The 19,603-nt window shown below is 37.8% G+C and overlaps 2 protein-coding genes across 3 annotated transcripts; one reads left to right on the top strand and one right to left on the bottom strand.

Moving 5' to 3' along the window:
- The first annotated feature begins 257 nt into the window (after window positions 1–257).
- Window positions 258–8,056, top strand: LOC136705456 (cystatin). Of its 2 annotated transcripts, none has more exons than XM_066679042.1 (5): window positions 258–384; window positions 761–936; window positions 2,303–2,478; window positions 7,523–7,642; window positions 7,864–8,056. In XM_066679042.1, the coding sequence occupies exons 2-5, from the start codon at window positions 879–881 to the stop codon at window positions 7,954–7,956; spliced, it is 447 nt and encodes a 148-aa protein (XP_066535139.1). In that variant the 5' UTR covers window positions 258–384; window positions 761–878; the 3' UTR covers window positions 7,957–8,056. The 2 variants fall into 2 exon arrangements, with proteins under 2 accessions (XP_066535139.1, XP_066535140.1); XM_066679043.1 differs by having other exon boundaries at window positions 316–384; window positions 765–936.
- apmap (adipocyte plasma membrane associated protein) lies at window positions 7,735–19,545 on the bottom strand. Its single transcript, XM_066679041.1, has 9 exons — window positions 19,275–19,545; window positions 18,806–18,922; window positions 17,384–17,499; window positions 17,018–17,110; window positions 13,798–13,914; window positions 13,264–13,438; window positions 12,902–13,036; window positions 11,721–11,913; window positions 7,735–10,917 (listed from the first exon to the last, which is right to left on the bottom strand). The coding sequence occupies exons 1-9, from the start codon at window positions 19,364–19,366 to the stop codon at window positions 10,708–10,710; spliced, it is 1,248 nt and encodes a 415-aa protein (XP_066535138.1). The 5' UTR covers window positions 19,367–19,545; the 3' UTR covers window positions 7,735–10,707.
- Between the last annotated feature and the right edge of the window lie 58 nt (window positions 19,546–19,603).

Raw genomic sequence — 19,603 nt, 5'->3', positions numbered from 1 at the left:
CTCGGGACACGCTTGGGACTGTAACAACAAACAGCCATATGAAACTGACGCTACGCAGAATGAGAGTAAACGTGTTTGATGGGAGTTAAATTAGAGGACTTTATACCCAATTAGTTCTTAATTTCAAGAACGACTACATCATTAAAAACCGAAACCCGACTTATTCTTGTCTATAGGCTTATCACTGTCTCAGACGCTACAGCTGTAGAATCAATGACGGTTATTTGTCCACTCCCTCCATTTCGCACGAGGTCAACGTTCAACAAAGCCATGACAGAAAGAACTACAGCACGCTTCATAAAATACACATACTGTATAAACTACAGAGAACGTTTACTGCCAAAACAGCGTTTAAAAAAGCTCTAGTGCCTGCTCTTTTAAGTGGTATTTCAGCCTGTTTTTTCTCATATCTCTCATTAGGTCACGCAGTGAGTGGAAACGCAGCGGTTTTAAAGCAGGATGTGGGGGAACCACTGGGGTCTAATGACTGCCTTCCAACTCTCAAAAGACTTTTCCACTATATTCTGTGTTCCGTTTGCTGTGACAGTTTCTACTTAAGTTTATACAGATTGTAACATATTTATGTAGACCAATATAATTGGACTGCATATTTAGATCATCCCTGATGTTTTCTAAGTGCTGTAGTCGCATTCAACACAAACAAATGCTGGATATTGGGACAAATATTTTAAAATGCTCACAACATGCCAAATTAAAATGACTGTTTGATTTTAACTACATTTGTTTTTGCTCCTGGGAGGCAGTCTTATTCTCACTATGACTGATCGGATAGAGCAATGAGGACGGCAGCAGTTCTGGAGGGTGGTTGAAGTGTTGCTGCACAGGAAGTTGATGAGCAAACCTAAGGTTGCAGAGACATGGACGTCAGTTATCATTTACTACTTGTCTTTCTACTAGCTGGCTTGTGCTCATTTGGTAAGAAATCCACTAATATATATATCTTTGTAAGATAACTTCCAATGTTCTGTATTTTTTATAAAGGGGTAAAATCTGCCATGGCCTTGTTTGTATATTTCTATTTCTATTTATTTTTTTGTCTCGCATTATGTTTATCAAAGTCAATGATCTTAAACAATTTACAGAAATTGTCTTTGATGTGTTTAACTACTGAATATTAATCATGTTGTTGTTCTCTTTTTATTATTGTTTGGTTTAGTGTGATGCACATTGTAGTTCTAAGATTACAGACTAGCCCATCTGCTCTGCATACATTTTTATCACCGTTTCATACTGCTCTTCAGTGGTCAGGACCCCCATAGCACAACCACAAACAGGCATTATATGGTTTTGTGTGTGTGTGAATGGATCAGACACTGCAGTGCTGCTGATGTATTTATACACAGTGCCTAGTTATTGCCCCCCACATGTAACTTGTTGGTCCATCTTGTTGATGTAAAGTCAGAGACAGTAGCTGATCTGTTGCTGCACAGTTTGTGTTGGTCATCCATTAATCCTCCATAGGACGCTGCCACAGGATGCTGTTGGCTGGATATTTTTGGTTGGTGGACTATTCTGAGTCCAGCAGTGACAATGAGGTCTTTAAAAATTGCAGTAGCACTGCTATGTCTGAACCAATCATACCAGTGCAACACACCACCACCATGCCAGTGTCAGGGCTGCATTGAGAATGAGGTATTGTCCAAATACTGCCATTTGGTGGTCCTGTGGGAGTCTTGACCATTGAATAAATTGGTGAAATGAGGCCAAAATGTTTGCATATCAGTAAAAATATTGCTGTCAGTATCTGTTTAATAACAAAGTGTATTTATAGAAGCAGAGCTGAGAAAACGGACAGTTTATGTAGAAACCAGGAGGCCATTGTAAGGTTTTGGCTGATTTATGTATTTATGATGTTGTCCTTCATTGTTAAATGTACATTACCATTACAGCTATAGTCATGTGAGTACATTAGGACACACCACAAAATATGGACATTTTAGCTTCATTTGAACGGTTTTGAGTGATGTACATTTCATTATGTGGTCATTATATTTTACATCTTTTCTTAATAAGTAATTCTTTCCGTTTCATTTGTTTAGTTATGTAAGTGCCATCTCTCAAAACTGTTCAAATGAAGCTCAAATGTCCAAATGTTTAAATATGTTCAAAAAGACAAAGATTTTTTAATGGGGCGTCCTAACTTTTTCATGTGACTGTATATCTTTTAAAAATGTAAATATATTCCAAATATTATAGTGTTAAACTGTAACTGTAGTTTAGATTAGTTAGATTAGTGGAGATCTTTGCATTTGTGTGATGACGCCTGTTTTATCTTTTCCAGAACAGTGGTCAGTTAATGCCTTTGTGAGGGGGCCAATTCCTGGTAAACCCCAAAATGTCAGCAAGAATGACACAGGAGTCAAAAAGGCTGTGCAAACTGCAACATACACTTTCAACAACCAGTCCAATGATGCCTATTTTTTCAAGTCCTCTTCTATTGATGATGCCCAAAAACAGGTACAGTACACCCTGCCATTGAATTAATTAATTTGTTCATTATCTGTAACCACTTACCCAGTTCAGGGTCTCGGTGTGTCCGGAGCCTACCCGGAATAATTGGCCGCAAGGCAGGAACACACCCTGGAGGGGGCGCCAGTCCTTCACAGTGCAACACACAAATCTACCTACCAACGTGTGATTTGAACCATGGGAGGAAACCCACGCGGACAACACACCTCCTCACAGGCAGTCACCCGGAGTGGGACTTGAACCGACAACCTCCAGGTCCCTGGAGCTGTGTTACTGTGACATTACGTACCGTGCCACCGTGCCGCCATTGTCATTGATTTAACAAGTAATCCAGGGTCTTATAGGATCTTAAAGGATATTATCTTAAAGGATAATTCTACATAATGTTCAGCTGTTGTGACGAAAATAAATTGACTGTTTTGATATCACAAATGGGTGACCTATCCTCCTCTGGTCAATCTACTGGTCATAATAGTTAGGAGTCCATGAAAACTTCAGTGTCGGGTGGGTAGATCCAAGGCAATTGGTGGTGGCTGGAGCGTCAATCAGTCATTCATCAATGTCCAGCCGGACAGGTGGGCGGACGTTTACTCAGAAAAAGGTAGAGGGATGGAGTTAGTTTTTTCTGTTTCGGTATATGTAAACATTTCCAGAGTGTGGCTAATGACTCCGGCAGAACCGACTATGACAGCTTTAACTAAATGAACAGAACCAGAAGGACACAGACGGGAACATCATGAAACACTAGCATCCCTCCGATCCACTGCGAACAAACCTGAGTGATCGCATGAAGCGGTGGGACGACAGCAGCGTCTAAGTTTACTATAATTCCGTGTCCATGGACCCCTGGATCTGCCGCCTTATCTATGGGGGAGCATTAACTACCAAAAGATGAACTAAACAAATGAGTTATTAGCCTAGATTTGAAGATTGTGACTGTGTCTGAGTCCCAAACGTTTTCTAGAAGATCATTCTAGAGTTGGGGGGCTTTTTAAGAAAAAGCTCTTCCCCCAGCTGAGGCCTTCTGAATTCTGGGAACTATCAGAAATCCAGTATTCTGTGATCTGAGTAAATGTGGAAGCTCATAATAGGTAATAGTATCTTGAAAGGTATTTAGGACCGAGCCCATGTAGAGCTTTATACGTTAATAACAGAATTTTGTAATCGATACAGAATTTAACAGGCAGCCAAAGAAGTGATGACAGAACTGGGCTGATATGTTCAAATTTTCTAGATTTGGTGAGGACCCTGGCTGCAGCATTTTGAACTAGTTGTTTACTTAAATTTCTGCTGGTGTATCCTGACAGTAGTGCTTTACAATAGTCAAGCCTTGAAGTAATAAAGGCATATACTAATGTTTCTGTGTCCTGCAGAGATAAGGCATTTCTAATCTTAGCGATGTTGCGAAGATGTAAAAAAGACGTCCTAGTGATACTGCCTATGTGTTGATCGAATGATAAATCCAGGTCACTTATGATGGCAACATTTTTTGCTGCTGAACCGGGTTTAACTGGAAAGACAGCAAGATTTAAAATTAAATCTGATAATTTTTTTCTGGCCACTTTTGGACCCAGAAGCAGAACCTCTGTTTTATTAATGTTTAGAAGGAGGAAGTTACGCAACATCCAGACTTTCACATCTTTTACACAGTCCTCTATTTTCTTTAATCTATGTTTGTAATCAGGCTAGGCTGATATATACAATTGATTGTCGTCTGTGTAACAGTGAAAGTCAATTTCATTGGTTTGTTATAGCTGTGCCTAGCGGTAACATGTATAATTTAAATAATAACGGTCCTAAAATAGTCTTACTTCAGAATAATTGGAAGATAGATCATTTACTTTTACAAACTGACAACATAAGTCATGATTAAGTAAGATTTGAACCATAATAAGGCTGTCCCTGTGATTCAAACCATATTATCTAAACTTTCTAGGTGAATATTGTGGTCTGTCTTATCGAAAGCTGCGCTGAGGTCAAGAAGCACCAACAGGGATACGTAGCCTTGATCAGAGGCAAGAAGAAGATCGTTTGTTATCTTGACTAGAGCTGTCTCAGAGCTATGATGGGGCCTGAATCCAGATTGGAATTTTTCATATCTGTGATTTTTATGTAGATATTAACTAAGTTGTTGGGCCTCAGCTCAACATATATTTTGGATATAAATGGTAGTTTAAAAATAGGCCTGTAATTAGACAATGTGCTAGCATCAAAATTTGGTTTCTTGATCAAGGTTTAGTAACTGCTAGTTTAAAAGTTTTGGGTACATGGCCCAGGCCAAGGGATGAGTTTACTAAAGTTAAACGAGGATTGATAATAGCTGGTAGTACTACTTTAAATAATTTTGTGGGAATTGGTGATAATCTTCTCTAGCTCTAACTAGAGGGAGTGGGTAAAAGGTTTCAAGTCTTTCTTTTACAATTATGTTATGTTTTATATCAGCCACATCAGATGACAGCCAGGTCGGATTTAATACTGTGGGTTGAGTTTGTTTGTCTAATATTTTCAATTTTATTTTTGTGATATAACATGGTGTATCATACAGAAGCATACTAACTAAAGTGTGATTGTTAGGAACCATGGTCTACAGTAAAAAATACAGTTTATTTGCTTTACAAAATGATCAATAAGCCTGAGGGTTTTTTTGTATGCAGTGATTATACTCAATTTGTGCTATATTAATTAGTTTTGCCTTAAAACACCACACTTTTTTTTAAATATGTTGAAGAACATATCTTCTAACCCATATCTTGTACATTAGACAGCTTATTCATGAACTCACATTATTTCATGCTAATAATATATACTGTGGGATGTTGTTATTCAAAAGGCACGTTTACATATAGTTAAACCACTGTTAAACTCTAGCTGATTGTTTGCATCTTAACCATTTGTAAATGCACATTATTTGAAAAAAATAATGTCATTTCCCTTTAATGGGGGAAAATGTTTAGTGCCAACACTGAAAGCTAAAAACTTATTCTGAAATCTTAAAGGTATTCTGGAGGACCTCCCTAGTTTCTTTGCCATTGTAACAGTGTGTTCAGTGGATTAATAATAGTACACACTGAGGTAGAGAGTTCAGTGTGGTTGGATATTAAGGGCAGGAAGCCCTTAAACTGTGTGACTGGGCCTTTTACTTGGTCTCTAAAGTCCATACTGACACTGACATACTGTGCAACAATGACTTATGGAAAGCAGGGTAAAATGGGCATAACAAAGTATGCAGAGAATCAGGAGGACTCCAGTCTGTAACTGTAGAACTACAAAGTGCTCCTGTGTTTGCACATATTCACTCATTTTGAATTTGAGGCCTGCAACACGTTCCAAAAGACTTGGGACAGGGTTCAACAAAATACTGGGAAAGTTAAGGAATGCTCTGAAAACACCTGTTTGGGACATTCCACAGGTGAACAGGTTGAATCGGAACATGTGAGTGTCATGATTGGATATAAAGGGAGCATCCCCAAAGGGCTCAGTCGTTCACAAGCAAGGAGGTTCACCACTTTGTGAACAACTGTGTGAGCAAATTGTCCAACAGTTTAAGAACAACGTTTCTCAACGTACAACTGCGAGGAATTTAGGGATTCCATCATAGACAGTCCAGAGTATAACAAAAGATTCAGAGAATCTGGAAAAATCTCTGCAAGTAAGCGGCAAGACCGAAAACCAACATTGAATTCTCATGACCTTCGAATCTCATGTGGCACTGCGTTAAAAACCATTCTGTAACAGACATTACCACATAGGCTCAGGAACACTTCAGAAACCCATTGTCAGTGAACACAGTTTGTTGCTCCATCTACAAGTACAAGTTAAAACTCTACTATGCAAAGCGAAAGCCATATATCAACAACACCCAGAAACGTCGCCAGCTTCTCTAGGCCCGAGCTCATCTGAGCTGGACTGACTCGACGAGCTGGAAAAGTGTCCTGTGGTCTGACAAGTCCACATTTCAAATAGTTTTTGGCGTCGCCAAAAAGGAAAAGGACTGTCCGGATTGTTATCAGTGCAAAGTTCAAAAGCCAGCATCTCTGAGGGTATGGGGGTGTGTTAGTGCCCATGACATGGGTAACTTGCACGTCTGTGAAGGCACCATTAATGCTGAAATGTACATACAGATTTTGGAGCAACATATGCTGCCATCCAAGCAACGTCTTTTTCAGGGACATCCCTGCTTATTTCAGCAAGACAATGCCAAGCCACATTCTGCACGTGTTACAACAGCGTGGCTTTGTAGTAAAACAGTGCAGGTACTAGACTGGCCTGCCTGCAGTCCAGGCCTGTCTCCCATTGAAAATGTGTGGTGCATTATGAAGCGCAAAATATGACAATGAAGACCCCGGACTGTTGAGCAACTGAAGTTGTACATTAAGCAAGAATGGTAAAGAATTCCACCTACAAAGCTTCAACAATTAGTGTTCTCAGTTCCCAAATGCTTATTGAGTGTGGTTAAAAGGAAAGGTGATGTAACATAGGGGTAAACATGGCCCTGGCCCAACTTTTTTGGAATGTGTTGCAGGCCTCAAATTCAAAATGAGTGAATATTTGCAAAAAAACAGTAAAGTTTCTCTGTTTGAACATTAAATATCTTGACTTTGTAGTGTATTCAATTGAATACATGTGGAAAAGGATTGGCAAATCATCATATTGTTTATTTCATGTTTTACACAACTTCCCAACTTCATTGGAATTGTAGCTCATCAAGCTGCCTAAAATAATCTGAAAAACAATTCCTGTGCATACAGGACAGATTAAACCCAATATAATATAATATAATAAAATAATAATAATATAATATAATAAAAATATTTGCTTAATAAACATATTCAAAATGACATGAAATGCTAGCCTATGAAAATGCCTAGATTCCAGGATGTTTTGAATTCAGTAATGGAATTCCTTTTTCTTTACCAGATGACAAATATCTGGACAGGTGGCAACACTGTCCAGACCCGGAACCAGGTTGTGTCAAAAATCAGTACTAAATATACCATACTGTTGACAATATGCAACTTCTGTTCTGTTACAGATTGTTAAAGGTATTATGTATCTGCTGAAGGTTGAGATATCTCGGACTGTGTGCCAGAAGAGAGAGAGTGATGTCGACCTTGCGAAGTGTGCCTTCCAGCCTCATGGTTTGTTGCAGCAGGTAAAGTGCATGTTTGGCTCTGCCTACCTAAGGGTTAACATCACGAGGAGAGGTAAAGATCTGACAAAGACATTTACTGCAATTCGTTTCATTTCATTTCAATTTTATTCAGTAGTGCATTCTTTATCCAAAACAAGATTTAATAAATCTCGAATGAATATAATCCTTTAATTATTTATATACTAGCAAAGGAAATAGCAAGATTCCTTTTTATCTTTCAGACATTCCTCTGTAACTTTGAAGTGTGGGCCATACCATGGAAGAATATCATGAAGACCACATTTTCCCTCTGCCTTCCTTCAAAAAAGCATTAAGTTCCATATTCAGCAAAATAAATATTAATGTGAAATGGCATGGTATTCTAATTCAATATTGAGCTGGCACAGACAATAAATAGCATAGTGGCATTTGAAAGAGATGCAGGTAAACTTTCTTGTTCAGTGACTAGCTATCATTTCCCTCAGATCCAGCTTAGCACAGCTTCAGAATATCTAGTTTGCATAAAATTGTGTAGTGTAAATTATTCACATTCCTGCAAGAGAAGGGCTTGTGATGTGCTGAGGCACGAATATAACACTATAATAGATTGGGGAGGGGGTCTCTTTCTGGTCCAGTAGCTGTTCAGAGAAGTTACTTTTATTAGAACTAATCCCAGAGCACTGGAATTTCTTTTTGAAACTGCTTTCATGGTGAGCCTGATCTCATGTAGTCCCTGGCTGTAGCAGTACACAGCAGGTGAGTAGAGGTGGGAAAAGTCTGCATTGATGCCCAAAACAGCATAATTATGCATAGTTATTTATTTTTTTTAATTGGGAAAAAAAATTCTGTTAACATTGTAGATATACTACAACTCCAATCAAAACCCCCTTTTGTCTTATATTTCATTGCCGACAGCATAAACCCAAGATATCTCATGTTTTGTTGGATCAGCGTAATTTCATTTGTTAATATACATCCATTCTAAAAAGTGCAATAGTATTGGATTGTAGTTGTTGCATTATTTGTTTAAAACGTCTCCACACATTTTCACTTGGGGAAAGGTCAGGACTTTAGGTAGGACACTCCAGTACCCAGAATCTCTTCTTCCACAGACATGATTTTGTAGTGTGTACAGCATGTGGTTTTGCATTGCTCAAAAATTTATGGACCTCCCTGGAAAAGATGCTATCTTGGTGGCAGCATATGAACTTATTGTACTTTTCTCCCTTATTGCTTCCATCACAGAAGTATAAATTATCATTGCCAAGGAAACCAACACAACCCCATTACATGACACACACTGGCTCTGGACCTGCTGCGGATAACAGCCTGGACAGCCCTTTTCGACCTTGTTCCAAAACTGTCCATTTCTTATATGTCTGAATAGAATACACATTTCAATTACAATTGAGTGACGCATTGTATATTTTACATATACATATTGTAGGGCTTGACATGTTTGCTAAAGGACTCCCTTGCCCATATGGTTATATCAGCTATTGATTAATGATGGTTCTTAATGCAGTGTTATCTGAGGGCTTGAAGACCACAGGTGTTCAATTTTGGCTTGCGTTAGCTTTTCATGGACTTTGCTTTTGTACGAAATCATTCTTACAATCACCCGTTGACATCACCTGTTTGAAAAGAAATTATTATTATTTTATTATTATTATTATTATTCATTACTAGCTCTAAATTGCCCCGGCCCTACTTTTCTGGGATGTGTTGCAGGCCTAAAATGCAGGAATGGATGTACATTTACAAATGAAACGTGACCAGACAGTAAAGGAAATATCTTGAATTCACACTGTCTGCGATGAAAAATGACAAAAGTAGTAAGAAATACACAAATGAAGTTAGAATTTTCCATAGATTTAATTAATACTTATTGCATAGGCTGTTGTGAAGACAAATAAGAGACCAAAATTATAATCCATAAAGGACTGTATTGTAAATGCATTTTGTCATCCTGAATTCTAATTTGTGGGGCCTAGATATTCCCACCTCTACTTGTGAGTGAAGTATTTGCCTGTTTTTATATGAATATTTTTTTACCCATGCTATGCTATACTTGCCATGAAATGTGCATGACAGAAGTACCACATATTAGACCCACAATATTATCGCTGCTTATCAATACCATTTCCAGTGCTAGAAAACGTCTTTGCTAATGAAAGCTCAGAGAGGCTTTTTTAAATCTTAACATGCGCTAAGATCATGCTTGGATTTCATTAAACACATGAAAAACCCAACCACAAGTGCTTCCTTGGTCTCTCGGTCAATTAAAACAGTTAAGGTTATTGGGTGGGTATCAGATGTCTGTTTATACCAATGATAAAAATGTCTAAATAGTATCCAAATAAAGCAGGACAGGAGACAACATTACTGGAGGTGCAAATAATCTTCGAAACTCTCAGTGAACCAGTGTAACAACAAAATATTTGCCGGACACAATGTGAAGTTAAAACTACAAAAATGTTCTTTAAACAAAAAAAAAAGCTTGTGGATAATAATCGTAGAAATAAAACTGTGAATGTTAGTGTTCCCAAGCAACATTATGGCACTGCCTGTAGAAGTCACAACTTCACAAGTCACCACCAGCTTTGATATTTCTGTCACTGTGTGCTGAAGAAACAGCAGTTCTATTTTAAGGGCTGGATGACAGTTCAGGGCAAATTAAACAATCACCTTCAGTCACAAGGAGGAAACAAATATAGAAATGCCAACTCTTAAATGAAGCAACCTAGCATGTTCTCCAGATGTGCTAATAATACACCACACAGCCTAAAAAAGAAACAATTAAATGTGAAGTCACATACACACAGGAGAGCAGAATCAAAGTTCAAGCAGAAGTTAGAAAGAAAAATGGAAACTGTGTCAAATGTAGGAACATTTTTGAAGGATCTGTGTTGTTCACTTAAGATGGGAATATATGGGAGAGGTTGCTGTGTGCTCCAGTTAATGTGCCAGAAGTGTTAATTGCTTCTTATCTGGAGGTGGTGTAAAAATGACACAGGAAAAGTGGCCCCAAGAAACGCCACTCTGTGACCATTCGGCCACTTGTTTAACTTAGCAGGAGCACTGTTTCACACTTTGCTCAGATCCAGCTTACACAGGTAAGGAGAGCGAAAGGAGCCCAAGTAGAGATGGCCATTGTGCTCATGAGCTTCACTGATATGGGCGGCCACCATGCCGTGTGGGTCGTGGAAACTCCGCACACAGGTTCCTCCATCCTTCAGCTCCACCACCAGACTATAGCGAGGCACAAACTTCATCAGCATGTCCTGGCTGAATAGCTGAAAGCACACAAACATGCCCAAGATGAGCAAAGCAAAGCATAGTACACCCCTGCCTAATGCAAATGTTAGAATTACCAACCAAAATTAAGGTGGATCACTGAGAATAAGTGGGCTGTAATTATTAAATTACCTGCTAGGGAAGAAGATATAGAGAGACATTTTTTAATTTTATAAATTATTTTTTGACCGAACTAAACAAACCAACAAAACTTTGCCCTACAAGAGTGAAAAAGGAACTTGCTTTCCACTGGAACCAAACCAAAGCATGTCATCATAAACTGATGTAAATGTAAGGAGCACAGCAGCAGTTTTGTCACAAATGCACTTTATTTTTAAGCCTAAAGATTGGGGCATGCTGTGTGACTGGATATTTATGGTTTGTTATTTTGGGTTCATCACAGCTTCAAAATAGAGTAATCATGAGACAATGTCAGACCAGAACTCAGATTTATACTGGTGTCTTATTCCTATTTTGGCATAGTTTTGACAACAGGCCTTGCGTGATCATTACCTAATTTCCTGAGTACAGTTTCCACATTAGTTAGCTTACTAAAACGTTTATGTTGAAACAAACAGATTGGGACATGCAAGCATCTACTGGAATTAGGCAATTGTGGTCAAACCACATCAATTAGAAAGGTTTAAGATATATACATTTATTAATTTGCAAAATATATTCCAATTAACTATTCATTGGAATTATACATAAGGAAAATATCTGCACATAATATTTCATCATATGCCAATAACATTTTTTTTTTATTGCCCACGCCTACTTCAACACACATCACAGTACGTACCTTAAATATAAGCTTCTTAATCCAGGGCCTTTGGGAAAGGAAGTCAAGCATGGAAAAACCCGGATTAGGCCTCACAGCTGACATGGCTACCCAGTAACCCCCTGAAGAACTGCGCCGGATGTTGTCAGGGAAACCAGGGAGATTTTCTATAAAAGTATCCATGCCTCCCTTATTGAGACCAGCCACATGAACCCTATATAAAGAATTGAAAGTGTTATCTGACTGTGGATGGTAATAATCACCAGACCACCACCCGCAAGCTTAGGGAGTTATATGAAGGTGTTTTTAATTGCGTTTTTGGGGGTTCATTGACATTTTGGTGGAAATTATGAACTCACTCAAATGTATGACTGTATTTTGTGAAGACAAGAACACAACCCACAGAACAAGAGAAAACTACCTGCCATAAGATTACTGTAATCATCCAGTGTGGAAACGATATCAATGAATTGTCTTAAGTCTTGTTTAGCTTATTAACCTAAAATTGTTGAGTGAAAAGAAATTTCTTAAAGGAATTACCTTATATAAAAGGTACTGTGGTAAAGTACTCAATTGAAGCCAGTTAACAAATTACATGATTTTAACAAATCTATTTCCTCATGTGACAAGACTAACAGTAATCTTTTCTTTTAATAAAGAGCTTTCATTAAAACATTTCCCCACATACTCTTTCCCTCACTCTTCACTGTGCCAGCACTCACTTCACTATTAGCACAAACATGTCATTCGTCGATCTACCCTTGCAGCTTAGTGAAGGATCCTGTTACCCAGGCAACAGCAAGCTTGCATCATTTATCCAGGTGAGGCTTGGGGGGAACTCACAGTGCCTCCAGCAGACGAGAGAAATATGACAGCAGAGAGGGGGAGCAGTGTATTTCCATATAGAACTTGCTTTTGAGAAATAATAGAGTAGAAGGGCTGATGGAAGAATTACAACTGATACCAGACTGACTATGGAACATATTAATAATACAAAACAAACAAACAAACAAAAAAAGAAAAATCAAGCAGGAAGTCAATGAGAAATGCCTTTCCATGTCAAGGTTATGTTCCAAAGCACAGCATTAAACAATAAAACAAGAAAATACTGCTTTTGCTGCTGAAAATGTCCAGCATTATAATCCAACTGCAAAACACAACCTTATTTATATTTAAAACTAATATTAAAAGGGAGTCTTTACCTCCGTATTCTTGCCATTGTAGTTTCAGCAACAAGAACAGACTCTTCATCAGAGAAGAGCTGTATTCCATTAGGGAAGCGCAAGTTCTCCATCATCACTGTAACCTCTTTGGTCTGAGTATCATACTCTAGGACTCTAAAACACCAATTCAGTAAAAAGAGTCATAGCTTTACACAAAATACCTCATTAAAAATTATACTAACATTATAACGATAATATTAATATGAAAATGTGAACCAGAGGTCTATTTTTTTTTAATAATATCACTATAAATAAAAACCGCATTTATAGCACTGCCATAAACCGACAGTGAAGCATATCTGGCAGTGTGTGCAGTAAGGTATTTTTTAAGGCCAATATACCGTCCATCTGCTGTGGCCTCCATGATGAGGTTCAGGTAGTCTCTGCGCTGCCATCTGCTGCTGGAGTCAGTGAAGTACACCTTCTTCCCGTCCTGAGTCACATCCAGGTCATTAACGAAGGACAAGCGCCGACCACCCACCAGCCTCCGCGTGCTGACCAGAAGAGTGGACTCACCTGAACACCAAACATGGGAAGGAACTGGCAATTTAACACATGTACTTCATATTTTCATAACCATGAAAAGACAATCTGGGATAAAAGTGACAAACAAATACAATGACTTAATCAAAGACAGTAAAATAAAAAAACTACAGAAAACAAACAAGATTGAAAGAAACCAAGAAAACAAGAATGTAAGAGTTATAGACAGAACAAATGAAGGAAGGAAGGAAGGAAGAAAGACAAAGAAAAGGATATATATATACAAACAAAGAAAGACAGAAACATTGAAAGAACAAAATATCAAGAAATAAAAAAAAAAAAAAGGTTAAAGAAAAGAAACAAAGAAAACAACTGAAAAAAAGAGTTCTAACCTGTGACCGGATTAACCTCAAACAGCCCCAAGTAGGCATCAGCTACAAACAAGGTGCCATTGGGACCGATTCTCATCCCAAGTGGCCGTCCACAAACGTGCTCCTCCTCTCGGGTCCCTTTACAAAAAGGGGGGGAAAAAAGATTATTACTTTGTTAAATTTTTGTTTGTGATTACTTCAAGAACAATCTCTCCATTCTGGCCTTATCACTAAAGAACTCACTTAAACGTACTAAAGTCAAATATTTATTCTGTTATAAAGGCTAGGATTATCAGTAGGATGTTTGTTCTTCTGAGAAAATTTCACAGTAGATATTGGAACATTTCTGAGAGGATTTAATTGCATTCAAAGTCCTAAAAATTACTAAGCGCAGGTACTTATGTTAGATCATAAGTAAAAACACTCCAACTCATTTCAAAGCACACTGTTCCACTGATTCACAGCATGGTGTTGGGCTCTGTACTCCTATAGCTCACAATCATCTTTGGGTAGGATGACTTTAGGCTCAAGTTGGGTTGCTTCAGAGAATAATACTGGTCTATGGTTTTCTATAGAGGTTATAGCTGTCTGCAGGCATCACAACGCCAGTGACAGTAAAATGGGTACACCTTAATTGTAGCCAAATTCACTCTTTAGATGAGGCGTCAACAAACATTTGGAGATTTAGAGTTTTAGTTCTTTGCTACTGGAAAAAACAGAATAGTTGGTTTACAAATCCATAAATACAGACTTTGTCTTAAATTATCCATACAATATTTGTGCCAATTTCAATACCCTTCATTTGGATGGACCTAGAAAACCATATGCTTTCAATAGCCATTTTTTGTGGATGATACATTGTCACTAAAATAATTGCAGTAAATTATATTACTGTAATTTACAGACCAATTTATACCACTGATATAATGATAACTTTATAGCATATTAATTATAATTAATATTTAATAATTAATATTTTATAATTAATATTAATTATAAAAACAAATCCACATAACAGCTCCAGAAAAGAAACCAGAAAAAAAAACAAAGAAAAGAACAGAGTGAGTGGCTAAAATACTTATGTAAACAAACATGGCAGAAAACACAATGGCCAACACAGACCTCAGCAAAATTTATTGTTGTAATATACATATATTGTCAGAAAAGTGGATAATATAATTATTTTGACAGGCCTAGAAATCAGATTCGGTTCACTGATTGGTATTTTACAATCATCACAGTATATCAAATGTTGAATAAAAGCCAAATCACTTTGAAGCTTGAGGTTCCTCAGATGTTATTGTTATTATGTGTTTACTGCTCACACTTGCATTATGCAAGGAATTGTGCCACCAGCACATCCCCAAAGACAAGTCCCAGTCTACTGACAGGTACTGCTGCATTATGGGAAATGGTACAGAAACCCAAACAGGGTTGAGAGAACTCTGGGTTTGATTTAATAACCATACCATGCTTTTACGGCATTGTCCAATGGGAATGGACAATGTGGGTATGCAGTGGGTATGCAGTGGAGGTTTCTGAAGATCTGGCACAGCTCTCGCTCTGTGGTTCCCAGCACACCAGCTTTTTACGTTGACCTTTTATGGTTTTATGGCAGGATCATTTTAGACTAAGTTATATATATTTAAATATTAATGTGACACATAGCTGCAAAAGAAGGTCTGGCTTAAAGAAGGATGGGTTGAGTATGTGGGGATTTGACTGCAAAATCAACATAGTACACCAATGAAGACATGATTATAATCGATAAATTGTCAAGAAAAGTTCTTTCTTTGAAATTCTGTCTCACATTTTCACAATCATCTCTCCTCAACTGCCCGTGGAAGGGGTCTGCATTACAAAAGAACCACTCACATTACAACACGTTCTTCTGCTTGTTGCATGCAGTTACATTCCCTTCTAGTCAGGTGTCCAAATCCAAAATCCCCAGATATTGCAGTTTTAATGATTAAATTTTGAATTTCATTTACAGTGCTCAGAAATAGATGTGATTATCATCAAGCTGTTAAAGTTATTATTCATAAATTCATACTCAATACATTGATTAAAAAACTATTATGACTTATCAACATGTAAAATCATACTGTTATTGTAGTTAAATATTATTCAATATTAATTTGATTTACCCCTTTTCCAGAAACGTTGGGACAATGCAGTTAGAATTACTTTAGAAAATCATTGTCACTTAACATAGTCTGCTTCTGCATCAAGAAATGAATCTGCAATTTTATTATGAAAACAGGTAGTCACATATTAGCTTAGAAATGCCAGCAGGTTCTATAGGGCTGAAGTCATGTGAGAATGACAGTGGAAATGTATTCTGTGTTCAGACAAATCCACAATTTAATTGTTTTGGGGAAATAAAAAAGACATCTATTTCCAGGAACTCAATGTCTTTTTCTGCAGGACAATGCCAGGCCTCATTCTGCACAAGTTACAATAGCATGGCTTTGTAGACAGAGACTGCGTGTGCTTGACTGGCCTGCCTGCACTCCAGATCTGTTTCTTATTGAAGTATGGTGCGTCATGAAGAGGAGAATCAGACAATGATAGACACAGAAGGTGCATAGACTGTCCCAGTTCAATTTGGCCTTCGAAGGACACTAAACTGCATCCTTTAAAGTATCCAGCCCCTGAATTGAAATGCACCTACTTGTGCAGTCTTCTGTACAGTAAGAATGGTCAAAATTCAACTTGCAAAACGGCAACATGAATATTTATGAAAAATTATCTTTAAAATTCCACGTGTTTGATTCAGATGCAGTTTGATTTTGAGATTACACCAGGATGATGCGACTTACCCACTGACTTGGATCAACTTACCCCTAACCAAGGACAAATGCATAGATGCATTCTCACTATTTAAATGTACAGGAAACATCCTGAAAGATCATTGTAATCCTGCCTTGTTTTTCTTTATCTTAAAAACTACATAAGTAGAAAAATTGCTCATCTCAGATTCAGATTCATCCCATATTACCCTGCTGTAGATCACGTTAGGCTCAGACAGAAACTTAAAAGTCTCAGCCTAATTAAAGCTGAAGCAGATGTATCCGAAGACTACTTCTGAACACTATATGAGAATGAAGAGGTATGTCTTAGCATTGTGTCATTTACAGGGACATTTATTAACAATGACAGCTCTACTGACAAAATTAAGCGGCTGTAAAGTCACAGTCAGTGAGGAACCAGATAAGTAGGTTTTTAATAGTCAGCTTACCACATGGGGGCTTGCCAAGTGTTGTCAAAACATTCATTTTCCTTCCATCAATTTTCACTATTTTTCCATCTGAAGTACCAGTGAATAGAACATCTGCAAAGACAAAAACAGCTTCTTAGGGGCAATCTTTAAAAGTTGCAACACTTGATCACTAGATTTTTTTATTAAAAATCATAAAGGGTAGATTTAAATTTTATCATTATACTATATAATCTATTCATTTAAAAAAAAAGCTAAGAGCCTGACATACAAAAAGCAGGCTACACAGCAAGATAACCTTTCATCCACTTGGCGATTACCATGCTAGACTAGCCACTCCTTGCATAATGTTAACACAAAGGGTAATATGTAGCAGCACATACTAACCTCCAATATTGGTGATAGACTCAGGTCCAATGAGCTGATCCTCGAATAGTCTTTCTGCTTGTCTCAGCTTTAAGTTAGGTTCAAAGCAACCAGTCATAGAGGGCGGCTCATAGAGACTAGTATGGTGAAAACAGAATTATAAATAAAAGAAAAAAAAAAAACATGAAAATAAGATGGGCGAAAATAGTTGGGTTCCTATGGGCCTATATTCCCACTGCAGGCTGGATTTATACTTAGAAAAAGTTGGCAGAGACAGGTTGCAGTGCTTAAAAGCAGCAACAGTGGCAGGAAGACAAATCATTATGCATTGACATAGAGTAAAATAATGAATTTTAATGAGGAGTCATGGCAGATTTATTGTGTTTTTTTTTTTTTTTGGTGCCAAGGGTACTTGAATATTCAGCAGTGGTGCTGAGTTTGACCCAGAAAATGCAACTTGGGATAAAGGCTCACCACCTGAGGGAACTAATGCATGAAGTCTTTTGGTATTACAGAAAATAAGGTACTCTCTGAACTAACTTAATCTAATAAAAGCAAAAAGAAGCAGTATGTTTGACAGATATTCAGATTCATCATGTAACAGGAATGCTCCTGCCTTGAATGTCTTTCGAAAATCAGGAAACTGCCAATGGAGGGTAATGAAATAGGGGAAGCATTGTGAAACACCATTGTTTGTCATTCAGAAAGGATCTATGAAATGCCAGTGTTAGGCAACAAATTCCTTTGCATAAAATTAAAAATCAAAAAAATCATAGCAAATTTAGTTAAATGATATTTATCGGTTTCCTGATGGATGTAAATTTGTTGATCTTTGACCTATTACTTCATATCTAAAATTGCTTTGTGACAACATCAATTGCCAAATGCAGTATACAAATACATTTTATTTGATCATGATATGTTTTGTCATGTTATGGCACAACATTTTTTCTGCATGTTTTTCTTTGGTTAATTCTAGGTCTATATACGCTGGTCACACATTCCACCGTTTGATGGTCAATAACTCGCATCCTTTATTTTACTGTTTCATGTTATTCACAGTTCACAAACGGCACACATTTCTAATAATGTGTTACAAATTGTGGTCAAGCTTTATACCTTTCTCTACACATAGGACTGTGCTAAAACATGCCCAACTTATTACTTTTACTAAAGTCATTATTCATATTTTGCTGCAATATATATTTTTTACTTCAGTGTGTTTATATTTGGTTCTGTCTCTCTCTACACCTTCTTCATTATCCCCTCACTCTCTCGCTGCAGCAAAAGAAAAAAAAAAATAGGTCATCAGTATCTGCAGCTGGAGCCATGTAATAAATATGCTTCCCTTATGTCCAGGTGTTTACTTCGGTTCACATGCTACTGGAGTGTAAAACTCCGTAACTCATTTCTCTGAGTCCACGTCAGCTCTGCTGTTTTTACCTGAATGCCTCAGGCTGTATGGGGGAGTCCAGAAGAAACACAACCACCAGCAGCAGGAACAACAGGAATCCAGCCAGGGTCACCAGTGTGACTCTGAACACCTTCCCACTGTATGTGCTGGAAGATCAGAAAACATTTAAGGATGTTTCGTTGCTTACAGCTTAGGTGTTTGGGTACTTTTCCTACTGTAAACCATGAAATATAGATATACACAATGTATATAATACTTGCAATAAATACCGTAAATAATATAATATATCATACAATATATCATGCACATATTATATACAGCCTATGGTCCAGGCACAGCTGCTGCATCTGGACAGTCAGAAGAGTGGACTACAATGCCCAGAAGCCTTACTCATATTCTCTCTCATGGGCGCACATGAACGTTTATTTCCATAAATCTAGACTTTTCCCTCTCTCTATGGTAAACAGCCCTATGTCTTATATCCCGCGGTTTTCTCACCTCGTGTCTTTGTACTGAGGCTCTTGAGACTCGTCAGTAATGATCTGAGGTTTGTTGAGTCTCCTCAGTCTCAGTCCCTCCGCCTCATTCATGTTGAAATACCTCACTCAGGTCACTTTATATCCCCCACGCTGCGAGAATACTGAGGTTATATTACATTACACTGAGCGAAAACCTCCGCTCCACTGTTTTTCTGCTGTCCTCTGCAGCCTTGTGGACACACTATAGACTGTCTCTGGGACACACACACACAGACAGAGAGAGTCCAAAACACTCCCACAAGATGACACGCGCTTTCAAAAGAAAAGTCCCATTCATAGCTTTACAAC

This window comes from Hoplias malabaricus, chromosome 8 (assembly GCF_029633855.1).
Source record: "Hoplias malabaricus isolate fHopMal1 chromosome 8, fHopMal1.hap1, whole genome shotgun sequence".
NCBI lineage: Eukaryota > Metazoa > Chordata > Actinopteri > Characiformes > Erythrinidae > Hoplias > Hoplias malabaricus.
Note: the sequence above shows the minus strand (reverse complement) of the source record. Positions and strands in the feature narration are given on the sequence as shown.